We start from the raw sequence: 14,109 nt of genomic DNA on the forward strand, positions 1-14,109 counted from the left end.
GGGCGGCTGTGCCGGCCCCACCCTGTAGTCCTGTGGGATTTTTGGTTTCCCAATGTGGGAAGGAGCCCAAAGTCATGCCAAAACCCCCACGGGGGTGTCCGACTCATCCTGCTTTGCCGGCAACTCCAGTGGGAATAAAGCCGCCCATCCTGCTGCCGGAAGGGCAGAGGTGCTGCACACTCGACAAGGTAAGGACAGATCCAGGCTCTGCACCTTCAGCTGCCAACCAGGAGGGACTGGGATGAGCTGGGACCAGGTGGGATGAGGAGGCATGAGCTGGGATGAAGAATTGCTCATTACCCCAGCAGTGGGGGCTATGGTGAAGTTTAAGGACGTGGAACAGCCTGGAGTGCTGTCAGTGGTGGCTGGGGCTGGAGAGTGATGGAGACATTCCATCAGGGAGTGGGGCTGAGTGATCCCAGGAACTGGAAGAGGTGAATTCAACACGGTGGGATGGGATTTAACCTTCTCTGGGACTGACAAGCAGTCAGACTGCCTGTGCCAGCTCCACAGGCTGCTCCAGGCAGCACCCACCATAACACGCTGTTGTTCAGCAGGACTTAGGAAGGATCTGCGTGTCGTTTCATTTTTCTGCCCCACATCAGAAGCAGTTTTCAAGCTGAGCGCCCTTCTCTGCTACTCAACACCCCTCCCTGCAGGATGGGGACTGTGGCACTGACATTGTCCCTGCTGGCTGTGGCTCTGTTGTGCCCAGCCTCTGCCACGCTGCGCATCGGTGCCTTCAACATCCAGGCGTTTGGTGACACCAAGATGTCCAACAAGGAAGTGGCAGGGATTATCATCAATGTGAGTACAGCCAGTGCAACCTGGGGACAGCCCCAAACGTGGCTCCTGTGCTGGGGACACGTGGGGACATGGCTGAGGGTGGGATAGCATCCCAGCACTGGGGATGTCCTGAGCAGTTTAGTGGGGATCAGGTGGGGCATCAGACACAACCACAGGTCCCTTTGAGCCCTCCATGGGGACATCTGCCTCAGGACAGAGGAACATGCAGGTCCCCATGGTGTATCCAGCACCATGCCATGGTTCCTGGCTGGGGGGTGGGTGGGAGGCTGGCCCTGAGGTGGCAGCAGGTTCCCTCCCACCATTGCCATCCTCTCTGGTGTGACAGATCCTGCGCCGCTACGATGTGGTGCTGGTGCAGGAGGTGCGTGACTCCGACCTCAGCGCTGTCACCGAGCTCATGGAGCAGCTCAACAGGTACGAGCGGGGCTGGGGCCAGGATAGCAGCATTAGCAGGGAAAGCCAAGCTGCCTAAGCAGTAAGAGGCAAATAAAAGTCATCCATCAGCATGGATATTTGGTTTTGGAAAGGGGAATTGGAGAAAAGTGCTGGGACACTGAGCAGGCACTGAAAATGCCACTGTGAATAATCCAGTGAGGGGAAGTGGAATGCAAGGGGTACAAATCCCTTCTGAAAGCTGTAACTCCACCTGAGCAGACAGGATGGAAAGGAGCTATAGCTCTGGCAAGCACCATCTCCAAAATCCAACAGGACAGGGCAGAGGCAAGAGCAGGGGATGAAGGGGGTGGGGGCAAGCAGACCCTGCACCCCCAAGACTGTGAGAGGCAGGAGGACTCTGGGACAGACCCAGTGGTGGATGACGCTCTGAGGCAAGTGGCTCTGGCACCCCAGCAGGAAGAGAGGCTACTGGGGTGGGCTAAAACTGGCCACAGCAGGGCGGCAGCCCCTCTGTGGGGTGGGGGGCTGACCCCATTTGGGAACAGGCATGACTTGGGACCAGGCGGGAGCTGCCGCCGCCGTGTTGAAAGGCACCTGCTCCTGAGCAGGTCCGCCCAGCACGTGTCCTCCCCCTTCGGTGTCCCCTCCAGCGCGGCCACAAAGCAGCCGGGGCAGGGAGGGTGACGCCGGGCACCGCAGGGCCCCAGGCTGCTCACTGACCTAATTCTGCTCTGCTGCAAATGAAGGTGAGCAGCATCCCTGCAGAGAAAGGGGTGGCAGGAGCCGCCCCACGTCCTGCTGTGCCCAAGGAGCCACCCTGGGGTGTGACATAAGTGGGGCTCAGAGCCATGACACCCCATGTCACCTCATGGTTGGGGCACAGTGGCCCACAGGGACTGCAGAGCATCACTGGCTGGTGCCAGCCCCACCTGTGCCCAGTTACTGGACACACCAAGGCCAAGCCAGGATGGTACCAGCCATGTCACTGGGGGCAGCCACATCACTGTCCTGCCTTTGAATCTCCACAGTGTGTCCAAGTCCCCATACGATTATGAGATCAGTGGCCCTCTGGGACGGGAGAACTACAAGGAGATGTACCTCTTCATCTACAGGTAACAGGGCTGGGGGTGCCATGGAACCACAGGGCCACCAGCACCATGGAGGGGACACAGAGGCCATGCTGAGCCCCAGGGTCACCATCATTTTGCTCCCACAGGACAGACGTTGTGTCTGTGGTGGACACTTACCAATACAAGGATCGCCAGGACGTCTTCAGCCGGGAGCCATTCATCCTGAGGGTCTCAGCACCCCGCACCAGTAAGTGGGGGGACAAGTGGTGCTTGGTGGTGGCATGGGGTGGTCATGGGACTGACGTCCCTTTCTCTGGCAGAGGTGGAGGAGTTTGTGCTGGTGCCCCTGCATTCAGCCCCAAACGATGCTGTCGCTGAGATCGACGCGCTCTACGACGTCTACCTGGACATCGTCAACAAGTGGGGGACTGACGTGAGTGTCACCAGCACTGAGGGGGCACTGGGGGTGGGCACTGGGACTGTTGGACCCACACTGGGTCCCCGCTCAAAGGCAAGTACAGCCGGTGCAGGCGTGGTGGGATGAGGACCCTGTTCCTGCTCTGTCCCAAGCAGGGATTCCCAGGCACCCAGAGCTGACCCCCACGGGAGGGCTGGTGTTGGGGGCAGCCCCACTCCCAGACCATGAGACTCTTCCCATCTACCCCACTGCAGAACATCATGTTCCTGGGTGACTTCAACGCTGACTGTTCCTACGTCCAGCCAAGTGACTGGTCATCCATTCGCCTGCGCACCAGCGACATCTTCAAGTGGTTGATCCCCGACAGCACCGACACCACCGTGGGGAAGTCAGACTGTGCCTATGACAGGTGAGCACCACCCCCATGGCACTGCCATCCCCCTCCCCAGCACTGCAGGGACCTCCTGCCCACCCCACCCCACTCCACCAGCAGCTGAGCGTGGGGGCAGGAGTGGGACCCACCATCCCCATCTCCCTGGTAGGATCGTGGTGTGTGGTGCCAAGCTGAAGAGGAGCATCGTGGCCAATTCTGCTGCTATCTACAATTTCCAGCGTGATTTCCAGCTGGACCAGGAGGAGGTGAGCTGGGCTCACAAACCTGGGGCTCAAACGGGCACCAAAGCCAAGCTGGCCCAGGCAGCACTGGCTGTGGGCTGCCATTGTCTCTTCAGGGGGCTCAGGGAGACAAAGGGGGGAAACAGGGGGGGATTTGGGGTCACTGTCCCAAACTTGGGATTTCTTGTCCCCACGGGGATGAGAAGAGATGCACAGGGGTTTTTCATGGTCTTCCATAGCCAGGCACAGGCAGGACTCCAGGGGATGGGGCAATGCTGGCACAGAGCTCTCAAGTGAGACACAAGGGTCTGAGGCCAGGTGGCCCCTGAGAGCACCCACCCCAGGACACACCTGGGCATCTCTCCATTGAACGTGAAAAAATTGGAGCCTCATGTGTCTCAGGGTTTGGGACACTGTGCTGCCCTCCAGGAGGCAGAAGGTTCTGGCAGGTTAATTGAGTTCCCTGCTGGCCCCACCAGCAGGGATGAGGGGCTTGACAGCACCCTGCATTACACCTCCCCTCTCTCCTCCAGGCCCTGGCAGTCAGCGACCACTACCCAGTCGAGGTGAAGCTCACAGCTTGAGCTCCTCCTGCAGCTGCAGACCGCGATTCCAGCTCCAGCTCCCACCACCAATCCCTGTGAAGGCACTCCCTGCAGCCCCATCCATGAGCCCTGTACCTCTGCTGCTCTGGATCCTGCTCTGGAGAAGGGTGACAGCCAGCCATGCCCAGACCCTTCATCCCACATAGCTCAGGGCAGAGTTCCCCCAGCCCACCGCAAACCAGAGCCTGAGGAAAGGCCACCAGCCAGGACACTGTGACCAGGGACAGGCTGGGGAACGAGGCATCCATCTCCTACCTCACTGAAGATTTATTGACACATCTCATTTCATGATTAACTGTTGGACAGGAGGGAGGATATCCAGGGACCAGCGGGCTCAGGCCAGTGTGTCGAGACCCTCTCCCTGTCCATCCCTCGGGGGGCTGAGTGGGCTCCCCCCACTCTCAGGGAAGGCAGCGGTGGTGTCAGGCACTCTACAGGACATAGGGAAGGGTTGGGGCAGCCATGGGAGTAGTGGCACATCACCAATTGCTGGCACTGCAGGTGGCTTTGCTGTGAAATCCTACAGCGTTCCAGAGGGTGACTCGACCTCCCAGGACTGGCCCAGGGTGGTTGGATCCTCAGCTCTTCTTCTTCTTCAGCATCTCCATGTACATGCGAAGTGACTTCTGGATGGACTCTTTTGAGATGAAATTGATGAAGTACTTGATGTCTTCCTCTCGGTGAGCGACCAGGCGGTCCAGCACTGCCTTCCTCATCATGGACTTGGTGATCTGGCGGGCATGGTCTATGGAGAGGACAGCGGGGATGAGGAACACAGCCTGTCCTCAGCCCTGACCAGCTCTCACCCACTGCCACCACGTGCAGGTGCAATGGGGAGATCTATCGCAGCAAAGGGCTCTTTAAACCAGCAGGGAAAGGTGTAGGAAAATCCCCATGGCTGGAAGCTGACCTGGATAAATTCTCATACAATAAATTATGATTGTGCTGCTCAGTGGGGAAATGATTGATCTACTGGCACAGATGACAAGTCATGTACCTTCTTCTCTTAGTGCCCTCTAGAGCCCAGACTCTTCCCAATAACCCCTCACAGTGTACCCCCCCAGCCTCAGGACAGCAGTAAGCAAACAAAACTCCATTATTTGAAACTTCTCTGGCTCTAAGCTGCCCTAAACCAATCCCTTCAATCTCTGGCAAGACAGTCTGCTCCTCCCAAATAAGAGCCAGCAGCACTGAACCCCTGAGCTCATCCCTGTGCCTGTGCCATTCTGTACAGAAATGTGGATGCTGCTGGAGGTGACTGAGGCCTCAAGCACCTCACACACACACAGAGCCAGATGCAGTGATGTGGCAGCACATCTGGTCCAACAGATGTTCTATGCAGACCCTCAGTTTACTTTGGCTGCGATGGTGAAATGACGAGTGACCCCCCCTGACCCCAGGAATCCTGAACTGCTCCAGCACCTGTGTGCTACAGACACCTCCATCTGCACACACTCCTGGCTCTGATTCAGGGGACTGATCTGCTCGGTGCCTCCTGAAAGTCAGGAGAGAGCACAGCTGAGACATGCTCCCCACTGCGAGATGAGGTGTCACTCTAACACCAAGTCAGCAGGGCACAAAGGTGGCCTGGGGTGGGATAGCTCAGATCCACCCCTGACTGGCAGAGAGCCCTCTCCCAGCCCAGGAACCATGTGCTGCAGTCACAGAGCAGCCCAAACACACACAATGTCTGTGCTGTCTGTCTGTCCTCACACCCTCATCACTGCCACCCCCAGCTCAGCAGTGCCAAGAGTTGATCCAGACAACAAAAGCAGACTGGCAGCCATCCAGGCACTCTCACCCAGCCCATTCCCTCAACTCCATGGCAGCTTTACAGGGCTAACACCTCCACTGACAGACAGATTCAGTTTGTATCTGGAGCTCAGGCACTTCCACATTGACTCAGCAGGGCTGGCAGGGCAAGCCGAGCTGGAGTCACATGCCCTGCACACCCAGCACAGCGTTCAAGGCTGCTGGGACCACTGTGCTCAGCTCTCCTGCCTCCCAGCCATCCACACCCTCCCTTTAAATGGAAACTGTTATGCAGCTCCCAGGTACCAGCCCTGGCATCTGTCCTTCCCACTCAGATCGGATCCCCTCTTCCTCTGCCAGAGGTTTACCAGGAAGGGCCAGCCACTGTGCCATGACAGCCGAAGCCTTCTCCAAGAGCTTCTCCTCTGGCACCAGCTCATCCACGAGGCCAAACTTGAGGGCCTCAGGTGCAGGGTAGAGGGAGCCCAGCTGGAGGGCACGTTCAGCGATTCGCTGTCCCACAACATTCACAAATGTGTCCTTAAACCTGGAAGGGAAAGCCATGGTTAGGGAAAGAAACACCCAGGGGCAGCTCATCCAGGCACTGGAGCTGGGAGCACCCTGGTCCCACTCCCCAGGCTCGGGGCTCTGAACAGCAGCTAAAGGCTCAGCCACACCATGAAAATCATGTGAAAAAAGCCATTTTTGCTAATACCTCAAGAGAGTTCTCTCTCCCTCCATAAGAGCTCCTCACTTCCCCCTCAGTGCACAGGTCCCAGCTGTGCCTACTTGCTGTGACATGGGCAAACATGGTGTGAAAGCTCCTTTCCAACAGTCCATTTACATGCTCTTAGGGCAACCAAGAGCCTGTGCCACTATATTACTGCCCCTGTGCTTTCAGAGATCTCCACATCATGGGATTGTGCAGGTATGCAGCCTGCATCCAGAGAAAAGCATATTGCCAGACTGAGCCTGTCCTGGGAGAGTTTTGGAGGTGCCTGCAGGGTCAGGACTGAGGTCCTTGTTGGTTAAGGACAGGAGGACATTCTGCAACCTGAAAGCCTTTCAGATACTGCAGGACAGGACAGAAGTGAGGTGTTATCTCCTTCAGCTGCAACTGCGTGATCACTGATGCACAAACCACACCTCCATGATCAGTTAAACTGATTCATTAACTCCTTGAAAATGAATTCTTTTTAGAGACCTACACATGGCACTAGAAGTAGGAGCCACTGGCCTACCAGAAGGGAGCCACAATGCCCAGCTGGGCTTCGTTGAGGCCGATGCTGAACTTGGGGTTCTCTGCCATGATCCTGTAGTCGCACGACAGGGCGATGAGGCAGCCTCCTGCTGGGCTGGCCCCCTGGCAGAGAGAAGGGTGCAGTGAGTCCAGAACATGGTTACAAACATCCCCCACTGATCCCTCCAGAGCAGGGAGGACACCAGGTGACAGAGCAGCGTCCCCCACATTTCAGATCACCTGATTCGACACAGCCCTAAAGAGGATTTCTGATACGTTTGTCAGGATTTCATAGAATCACAGAATGGTTTGGGTTGGAAGGGACCTTAAAGCCAACCTCATTCCAACTACCCTGCCACAGGCAGGGACACCTTCCACTAGCCCAGGTTGCTCAGAGCTCCATCCAACCTGGCCTTGAACACTGCCAGGGATGGGATATCCACAGATTCTCTGGGCAACCTGTGCCAGGGCCTCACCACCCTAACAGGGGAGGATTCCCTTCCATTTGTGACCATCTTTGCCATGGCTTGGTGCTGCTCAGCCCTGCACAGGATGCCTATGGGAAGACCCAGCTGCCTTCAAAGACGGGCTGTGCAGACACCACCGGGAGCTGCCAGGGCAGCACCGCACTGGAAAATGAAAACAAGACACCAAACATGTAACAACCCATCCACAGACATCAAGATTCTGATAGCACTTCCCTGCTGGCCAAGAACCACAGCTGGAGGAGCAAAACCTGGTGGAAATGTAGAAATGCTGCTACACCCCAGCAGTGCCTGTAGTGTCCCACACTTCCACATCTTCCCACACACTGAACTGACAGACACAGATTTCAGCCAAACACCCCAACAAACACATTTTTTGGCTTTGTTTCAGCCTGACTTTTCAGCTGTCCCTGCCCACACGGTGCAAACAAGCCACATCAGGTGACAGGTGACAAGGAAGGTGGGTCCAAAGGACCTACATTGACTGCAGCCACTGTGACCATGTTGGAGCCGTAGAGCCGGATCCACATCTCCTGCACAGCCCTCCAGAACTCGGCGTAGTGCTCCATGCTCTTCCCACACATCTCAGTGATGTCCAGGCCAGAGGAGAATATTTTGGGGATAGCCTGGAGTTGGGAAAAAACAGATGTCACTTAGAGTCACTTATCACCCTTTAGCCCTTGGTTTGGCAGCCTGAGGAAACTGGTAATTGTACGTGGTATGAGGGCCTTTTAGGGTTCTGAAAATATCTCCCCAGTGCTCCCACAGCCTGGATCATCCATCACCATGGCCTGCAGTGCTGGGACTCTGCTGCCAGCACTGGTTCTCATTGTCAGGCTCCCTGTGTGGGTACATCAGCCACACAGCACAAACCCTGCCCTGTCCCATTCCCAGGCACCACCTTGTCCCCACACCACATCTGAAAATAAACACCAGCATCTTCTCCAGGAGATCTCACAGCATGTGGCAGGTTGGCAGACAAGCACATTTGATTTTCATGACAAATGACAATACTTGGTTGTTGTTCTGCTAGAAAACAGAAAACCACAGCCTTTCTAAGGATCCCCCTCCCCTGCTGCCAGAGCTGGTCAAAGCTGCCTCTGGGCCCTCCTGTGCCAGTGACCAGTGAGCCAAGAGACCAGACTCGAGCAGGGGACACATACTGATGTGATGATCACACCCCGGCAGGCCCGGTCGTTCTCCAGCTTTTCCAGGCTGATGGAAAACTCAGTGAGGAAGTCCAGGCTCAGGCTGTTCACTGGGGGGCTCTTGAACTTCATCATGGCAACACCTGTGCCAGGGGAAACACAGATATCAGACTCCCCTCCACAGCAGCACACACTGCCCTGCCCGGGGCAGCTTCACCTGCCTCCCTGTTTCCCTGCTCACCAGATCGTGTCTTGCCACTCCTGGGTCTTTAAAAAGCTCCCAGAGCTACAAGGCCAGGGGCAAGGTCCTGCCTTTGCCCAGTGAGCTGGGCTCACTCAGCCAGTGCTGGACCTGGAGCACGGGTCAGCACCTCACATGTCCCAGAGACCTTCGGGATGACACTGCCCAACATGTCCCTTCTCTCTGGGCTCAACAGACAAGGTCAAGCCTGCAGCTTCTGCCCCAGCAAACAGCCCTGCCTGCCAAACACACCTGTCTGAGCCTGCCAGCACCATGGGAAGTGCTCTGAGCCTCTGTCCCTTCCCCTGTGGCCCTACCCTACCCCAAAAGATCCTCCTGGAGTGCTTAGCCTGGGTGCTGCAGCCATGCCCAAGCTGGGGACAGCATGAGGGCACACCCAGGGGCCTGAAGGCAGGACCTGGGCAGCCACAAGAGGCACCTTTGCTCATTGCAGGGATGTGGCTCCATGACAGCTATCCCTGGTGTCAGAAATTCCCAGCAGCTGTTCCCTGAAGGGGCACTGTCACTCTACCAGGTCCCCCCAGCAGGGACCCCATAGAGGGGACAGTGACAGCCAGGGGTTGCCTGTGGCACCCCAGCAGCACCAGCCACCTGAAGTGCCCATGACAGCAAGGCTTCCAACCCCAAACTCTTCTCTCCAAGGGCCCTGAGCAGCTGCAGACACAACATCTGGGGCTCTGGTGTCTCTCCATGCCCAGAGCCACATGGGGCAGGGACAGAAGGGCCCCTGTCTGTGCCCCACGATGCCCAGGGGCCGAGGGTGGCACTGCCATACCTGAGCTCTCGTTCAGCTCCACCTGGATCTTGTTGTTGCTGAAGGCACGATGTGGGGTGAGCGGGAGGCCGAGGGGCTGCCAGGGGGGCCTGCCCCACGCTGGGGGTCTGCAGCACAGGGGCAGCACACCTGGGGGACACAGGCAGGTGGGGACAGGCATGGTGTGGGGTGTGTGCTCCCCAAAACCGCTCTGCATGGACAGGACAGGACAAGGGGACACCCTGAAGGGGGAGACAGGGACACCCCAACACACACTAGCGGACACAGGGACACCCCAACCCACAGTGGGGAACACCCTGACCCACTGAAGGGGGACACAGGGACACCCCAATCCACAGTGGGGGACACCCTGACCCTCTGAAGGGGGACACAGGGACACTCCAAGCCACAGTGGGGGACACCCTGACCCACTGAAGGGGGCATAGCCCAACCCATGATGGGGGGCGTGGGGGGACACCCTGACACGCTGAAGGAGGGCATGGGGACATGTGGGACACCCGCGCAGTGAGGGCAGGGGGCACCCCGGCGGCGCGGGAGGACACAGGGGCGCCGGAGGTGCCGGGCCCGGGCGCACCTGAGCGGGCGATCCGCCGGGCCAGCGTCGGCGCCGCCGCCATCTTGTGCCGCGGCTCAAGGGTACGGGCCGGGCCGGGCCGGGGCGGGGCCAGGATGGGCGGGGCTGTTGCGGCCCCGCCCCTCGACTCAGGGCCCGGCACCGACTCGGTTGAAGCCCCGCCCATGGCCTTTAAGCCCCGCCCATTCCCTGAAGCTCCGCCCATGGCCGGTGCTGCGGCGCGCGCGTGCTGCCGCCCCGTGGTGGCCCTGCCTGCACTGCCTGCACCGCCGGTACTGACTGTACAGACTGTACTGCCCTGCCGGTACTGCCTGCACCGCCGGTACTGACTGTACAGACTGCACTGCCCTGCCGGTACTGCCTGCACCGGCGGTACTGACTGTACAGACTGTACTGCCCTGCCGGCACTGCCTGCACCGGCGGTACTGACTGTACAGACTGTACTGCCCTGCCGGTACTGCCTGCACCGGCGGTACTGACTACAGACTGTACTGCCCTGCCTGCACTGCCTGCACCGGCGGTACTGACTATAGACTGCACTGCCCTGCCGGTACTGCCTGCACCGGCGGTACTGACTACAGACTGTACTGCCCTGCCGGTACTGCCTGCACCGGCGGTACTGACTGTACAGACTGTACTGCCCTGCCGGTACTGCCTGAACCGGCGGTACTGACTACAGACTGTACTGCCCTGCCGGCACTGCCTGCACCGGCGGTACTGACTGTACAGACTGTACTGCCCTGCCGGTACTGCCTGCACCGCCGGTACTGACTGTACAGACTGTACTGCCCTGCCGGTACTGCCTGCACCGCCGGTACTGACTGTACAGACTGCACTGCCCTGCCGGCACTGCCTGCACCGGCGGTACTGACTGTACAGACTGTACTGCCCTGCCTGCACTGTCTGCACTGCCGGTACTGCTGGTACTGTCTGCACTGCCGGTACTGACTGTACAGACTGCACTGCCTGCACTGCCCTGCACTGCCGGTACTGACTGTACAGACTGCACTGCCCTGCCTGCACTGTCTGCACTGCCTGCACTGCCTGCACTGTCTGCACTGTCGGTACTGCCTGTACAGACTGCACTGCCCTGCCTGCACTGTCTGCACTGCCTGCACTGCCCGCACTGCCGGTACTGCCTGTACAGACTGCACTGCCCTGCCTGCACTGTCCGCACTGCCGGTACTGACTGTACATACTGCACTGCCCTGCCTGCACTGTCCGCACTGCCGGTACTGCCGGTACTGACTGTACAGACTGCACTGCCCTGCCGGTACTGCCTGCACTGCCCTGCCTGCACTGCCAGTACTGCCCTGCACTGGCTGCACTGCCGGTATAGACTGCACTACCCTGCCTGCACTGGCTGCTGGTACTGCCTGCACTGCCAGTACAGACTGTACAGACTGCACTGCCCTGCCTGCACTACCGGGACTGACTATACAGGTTGTACTGCCTGCACAGACTGCATTGCCCACCCTGCCCTGCCTGCACCATTCCAGCTGCCCTGTTCTGTTCTACCCTGCCTGCCTGCACCGACTGTCCTGCCCTACCCTACCTGCACCATTCTACCTGTCTTGCTCTGTCCTACCTTGCCTTCCTGCACTGTTCTGCCTGCCCACACTGCCTGTGCTGCCCACCCCATCTGTCCTACCCCTCCTGCCTGCACCGCCCTGCCTTCATTGCCTGCACTGCCCTGCCTGCACCACCCTGCCTTGCCAGCACTACCTGCACCACCTGTTCTGTCCTCCCTGCCCTGCATCCAGCCATGTGCCCAGAGTACCCTACAAACCTTCCCCCACCCCACAGCCGAGCAGCCCCTGCCTGGCCCCTGCCCCGGGCCGCCCGAGCCGCGGGAGCTCTGGGCCAGGGCCAGCCGCCCCCGCAGAGTGCTGGCCCCGGGCCGCCGGTTGGGAGCCCCGGTGCTGGGCCGTGCCAGCAGGGGCTGCAGATCTCATCACAGTGGACGCTGCCCAGCGGGGGCATCACGGGGGCCAGGGCCGGCTGTGCCGCGCAGGCAGAAAGCTCTGCAGCATCCTGGCAGAGGGACGGCAAGGATGGCACTGCCCCTCTGCCTGCTCCTCGCTGTCACCCTGCAGAGCGGCCTGACCCAGGCCCCAGGACCCCTGGCCCGCCCCGGCCCCCTCCTCCTGCGGCTGCGACGCCTGGAGGAGCAGGTGTGTGCCCGGGGAAGGGATGCTGCCCAGCCTGTGCCAGGGGGGCACTCGGCATTTCGGGTTGGATGTGGGTTCACCCACCTCATCCCACTCTCTTGCAGTTTCTCCGTCTCCAGGAGGTGACGCTGAGCCATCTCCAGAGCATCGCCAGCAACTACAACATCTCCTACAACATCGATTCCCGCTTCCAGGCGCTGGCGGAGCAGGCGGAGGCGGCTGTCGCTGCCCGGGCCGCCCTGGCCGCCGAGCTGGCCCGCCTGGCCACCACCGGCCAGAGGCTGCACCGCCGGCTGAAGCGGCTGGAGGGGACAGTGGCTGCACTGAACACCAGGGTGGAGGCTGGCACCAAACCACATGGCCTGCCGGACACTGCCCGGAGCCGAAGCAGCCGCTTGGAGCGGGAGCCACCAGTTGAGGTTGTCCCCAGCATCCCCATCCCTCGGCGCCCAAAGACGAGGCTGCCAGCTGATGCCAGGCCTGGCGGAGCGCCCACAGAACGCTCAGAGACCCCTCATGATGCAGCACCAGGACCCCAGGCCACGGCACCGATGCTTCCCTCTGTGACTGTGGTCCCTCCGGGGCAGCCCCCAGCCCCCCAGCAGCCAGGACAGGGTAGGTCCGGCCCCCTCTCCCCGGTGCCCCCTGCCTGCCGCACCGGTGCCGCCCTGCTGTTCCCCAACACCTCCGCCGAGCACGGGGCTGTCCTGGAGCTGGGGCCACACCGGGGACTGCGGGCGCTGTCACTCTGCTCCTGGCTGGCCACCGCAGCCCCCCGCCTCGGTGCCCTCTTCTCCTACTCCAGCCAGGACGGGCTCAGCGAGCTGGCCGTGCGTTGCCATGGTGGGGATCTCCCCGGCTCCGCACGCTTCATCCTGGGGGACGGGCAGTTTCGGGAGCTCCCGGTGCTGCCGCTCCTGGATGGCGATTGGCACCACTTGTGCCTCACCTGGTCCTCCGGCCGCGGCCGGTACCGCCTGTACGTGGACAGGAGGGTGCTGGCTGCCGGCTCCGGCTTCCAGCAGGGCTATGAAATCCCCGCTGGGGGCTCGCTGGTGCTGGGGAGGGAGCGGGACCGCCCCAACAGGGACTTGGGCACTGCAGGAGCTTTTGTGGGTCACCTGGCTGGCTTCGCCCTCTGGAGACGGGCCCTCCTGCCCGGAGAGGTGGCCAGAATGGCGACAGGGCGGGGGCTGCCCCGTGGCCCGCTCCTCACGCTGGCCGATGCCCGCCTGCAGGGCGGGGTGCGGAGGGTGGCGTGTCCCTGCCTCCAGCACTGCGTGTGACCAGCCTGGCAGCAGGAATGGTGCCGGCACGACCTGCATCCTCCCGGGGAGATGGGACACCCAGCAGGGGGCACATCTCTGGAGGTGGGACAAAGGGAAAGGGGCCTTGACAGCCAGTGTGGCAGAGGTGGGACCAGGAGGTGGGACCACAGCCGGAGGTCGCCTGGTCCCAGAGGATGTACAGCCCATCCTTCCTATTAAAATACTGCGGACAGCGGAGAAACCTCATTTATTTCTGCCCTGCTCTTCGCTGTAGCGCTCGGTGCCACTCGCAGCCGGGCAGGAGCTGCTGCCCGGGGTGGGTCAGGCGCGGGTGACCCCGCTCGTCCCCTGCCCCTGAGTCAGAGCGGGGCAAGCAGAGCACGGGACAGCCCGTGACCGCGGTGACACACACAGCCTCCTGTGGCCCGAGCTGTGCTGCTCCGGGGGCAGCAGGCGAAGCACACACGGTCCCGAACAGCTGCCCTGCGGAATTCTGTGTCCGGAGAGCTGGGGCAGCACCGGC

The 14,109-nt window shown here is 60.4% G+C and overlaps 3 protein-coding genes across 5 annotated transcripts; 2 read left to right on the forward strand and 1 right to left on the reverse strand.

The window, feature by feature from the left end:
• Positions 1–174: 174 nt before the first annotated feature.
• LOC139679270 (deoxyribonuclease-1-like 2) lies at positions 175–4,860 on the forward strand. Of its 2 annotated transcripts, none has more exons than XM_071570849.1 (9): positions 175–188; positions 555–807; positions 1,133–1,221; positions 2,232–2,315; positions 2,420–2,520; positions 2,594–2,706; positions 2,946–3,100; positions 3,234–3,330; positions 3,840–4,860. In XM_071570849.1, the coding sequence occupies exons 2-9, from the start codon at positions 661–663 to the stop codon at positions 3,888–3,890; spliced, it is 837 nt and encodes a 278-aa protein (XP_071426950.1). In that variant the 5' UTR covers positions 175–188; positions 555–660; the 3' UTR covers positions 3,891–4,860. The 2 variants fall into 2 exon arrangements, with proteins under 2 accessions (XP_071426950.1, XP_071426949.1); XM_071570848.1 differs by lacking the exon at positions 175–188 and adding an exon at positions 194–256 and having other exon boundaries at positions 558–807.
• ECI1 (enoyl-CoA delta isomerase 1) lies at positions 4,161–10,228 on the reverse strand. Of its 2 annotated transcripts, XM_071570843.1 has the most exons (7): positions 10,148–10,228; positions 9,574–9,702; positions 8,552–8,679; positions 7,868–8,014; positions 6,905–7,026; positions 6,032–6,210; positions 4,161–4,656 (listed from the first exon to the last, which is right to left on the reverse strand). In XM_071570843.1, the coding sequence occupies exons 1-7, from the start codon at positions 10,188–10,190 to the stop codon at positions 4,490–4,492; spliced, it is 915 nt and encodes a 304-aa protein (XP_071426944.1). In that variant the 5' UTR covers positions 10,191–10,228; the 3' UTR covers positions 4,161–4,489. The 2 variants fall into 2 exon arrangements, with proteins under 2 accessions (XP_071426944.1, XP_071426945.1); XM_071570844.1 differs by lacking the exon at positions 9,574–9,702 and having other exon boundaries at positions 10,148–10,220.
• A 1,973-nt stretch (positions 10,229–12,201) lies between these two features.
• PTX4 (pentraxin 4) lies at positions 12,202–13,604 on the forward strand. Its single transcript, XM_071571473.1, has 2 exons — positions 12,202–12,321; positions 12,423–13,604. Exons 1-2 carry the CDS (start codon positions 12,202–12,204, stop codon positions 13,602–13,604), a joined length of 1,302 nt encoding a protein of 433 aa, XP_071427574.1.
• Positions 13,605–14,109: the final 505 nt, after the last annotated feature.

The sequence above is a fragment of the Pithys albifrons genome, chromosome 16 (assembly GCF_047495875.1).
Source record: "Pithys albifrons albifrons isolate INPA30051 chromosome 16, PitAlb_v1, whole genome shotgun sequence".
NCBI classification, from domain to species: domain Eukaryota; kingdom Metazoa; phylum Chordata; class Aves; order Passeriformes; family Thamnophilidae; genus Pithys; species Pithys albifrons.

Bases quoted from the DNA above. Each gene is read 5' to 3' on its own strand.
- LOC139679270 (XM_071570849.1), top strand. From the start codon at position 661: ATGGGGACTGTGGCACTGACATTGTCCCTGCTGGCTGTGGCTCTGTTG. The intron at 808-1,132 runs GTGAGTACAGCC...CTGGTGTGACAG, and splicing joins TGGCAGGGATTATCATCAAT to ATCCTGCGCCGCTACGATGT. The intron at 2,521-2,593 runs GTAAGTGGGGGG...TTTCTCTGGCAG, and splicing joins GGTCTCAGCACCCCGCACCA to AGGTGGAGGAGTTTGTGCTG.
- ECI1 (XM_071570843.1), bottom strand. From the start codon at position 10,190: ATGGCGGCGGCGCCGACGCTGGCCCGGCGGATCGCCCGCTCAG. The intron at 8,680-9,573 runs GTATGGCAGTGC...CCCCTGGCACAG, and splicing joins GGAGCTGAACGAGAGCTCAG to GTGTTGCCATGATGAAGTTC. The intron at 4,657-6,031 runs GTAAACCTCTGG...TCCTCTCCATAG, and splicing joins ACAGTGGCTGGCCCTTCCTG to ACCATGCCCGCCAGATCACC.
- PTX4 (XM_071571473.1), top strand. From the start codon at position 12,202: ATGGCACTGCCCCTCTGCCTGCTCCTCGCTGTCACCCTGCAGAGCGGC. The intron at 12,322-12,422 runs GTGTGTGCCCGG...ACTCTCTTGCAG, and splicing joins TGCGACGCCTGGAGGAGCAG to TTTCTCCGTCTCCAGGAGGT.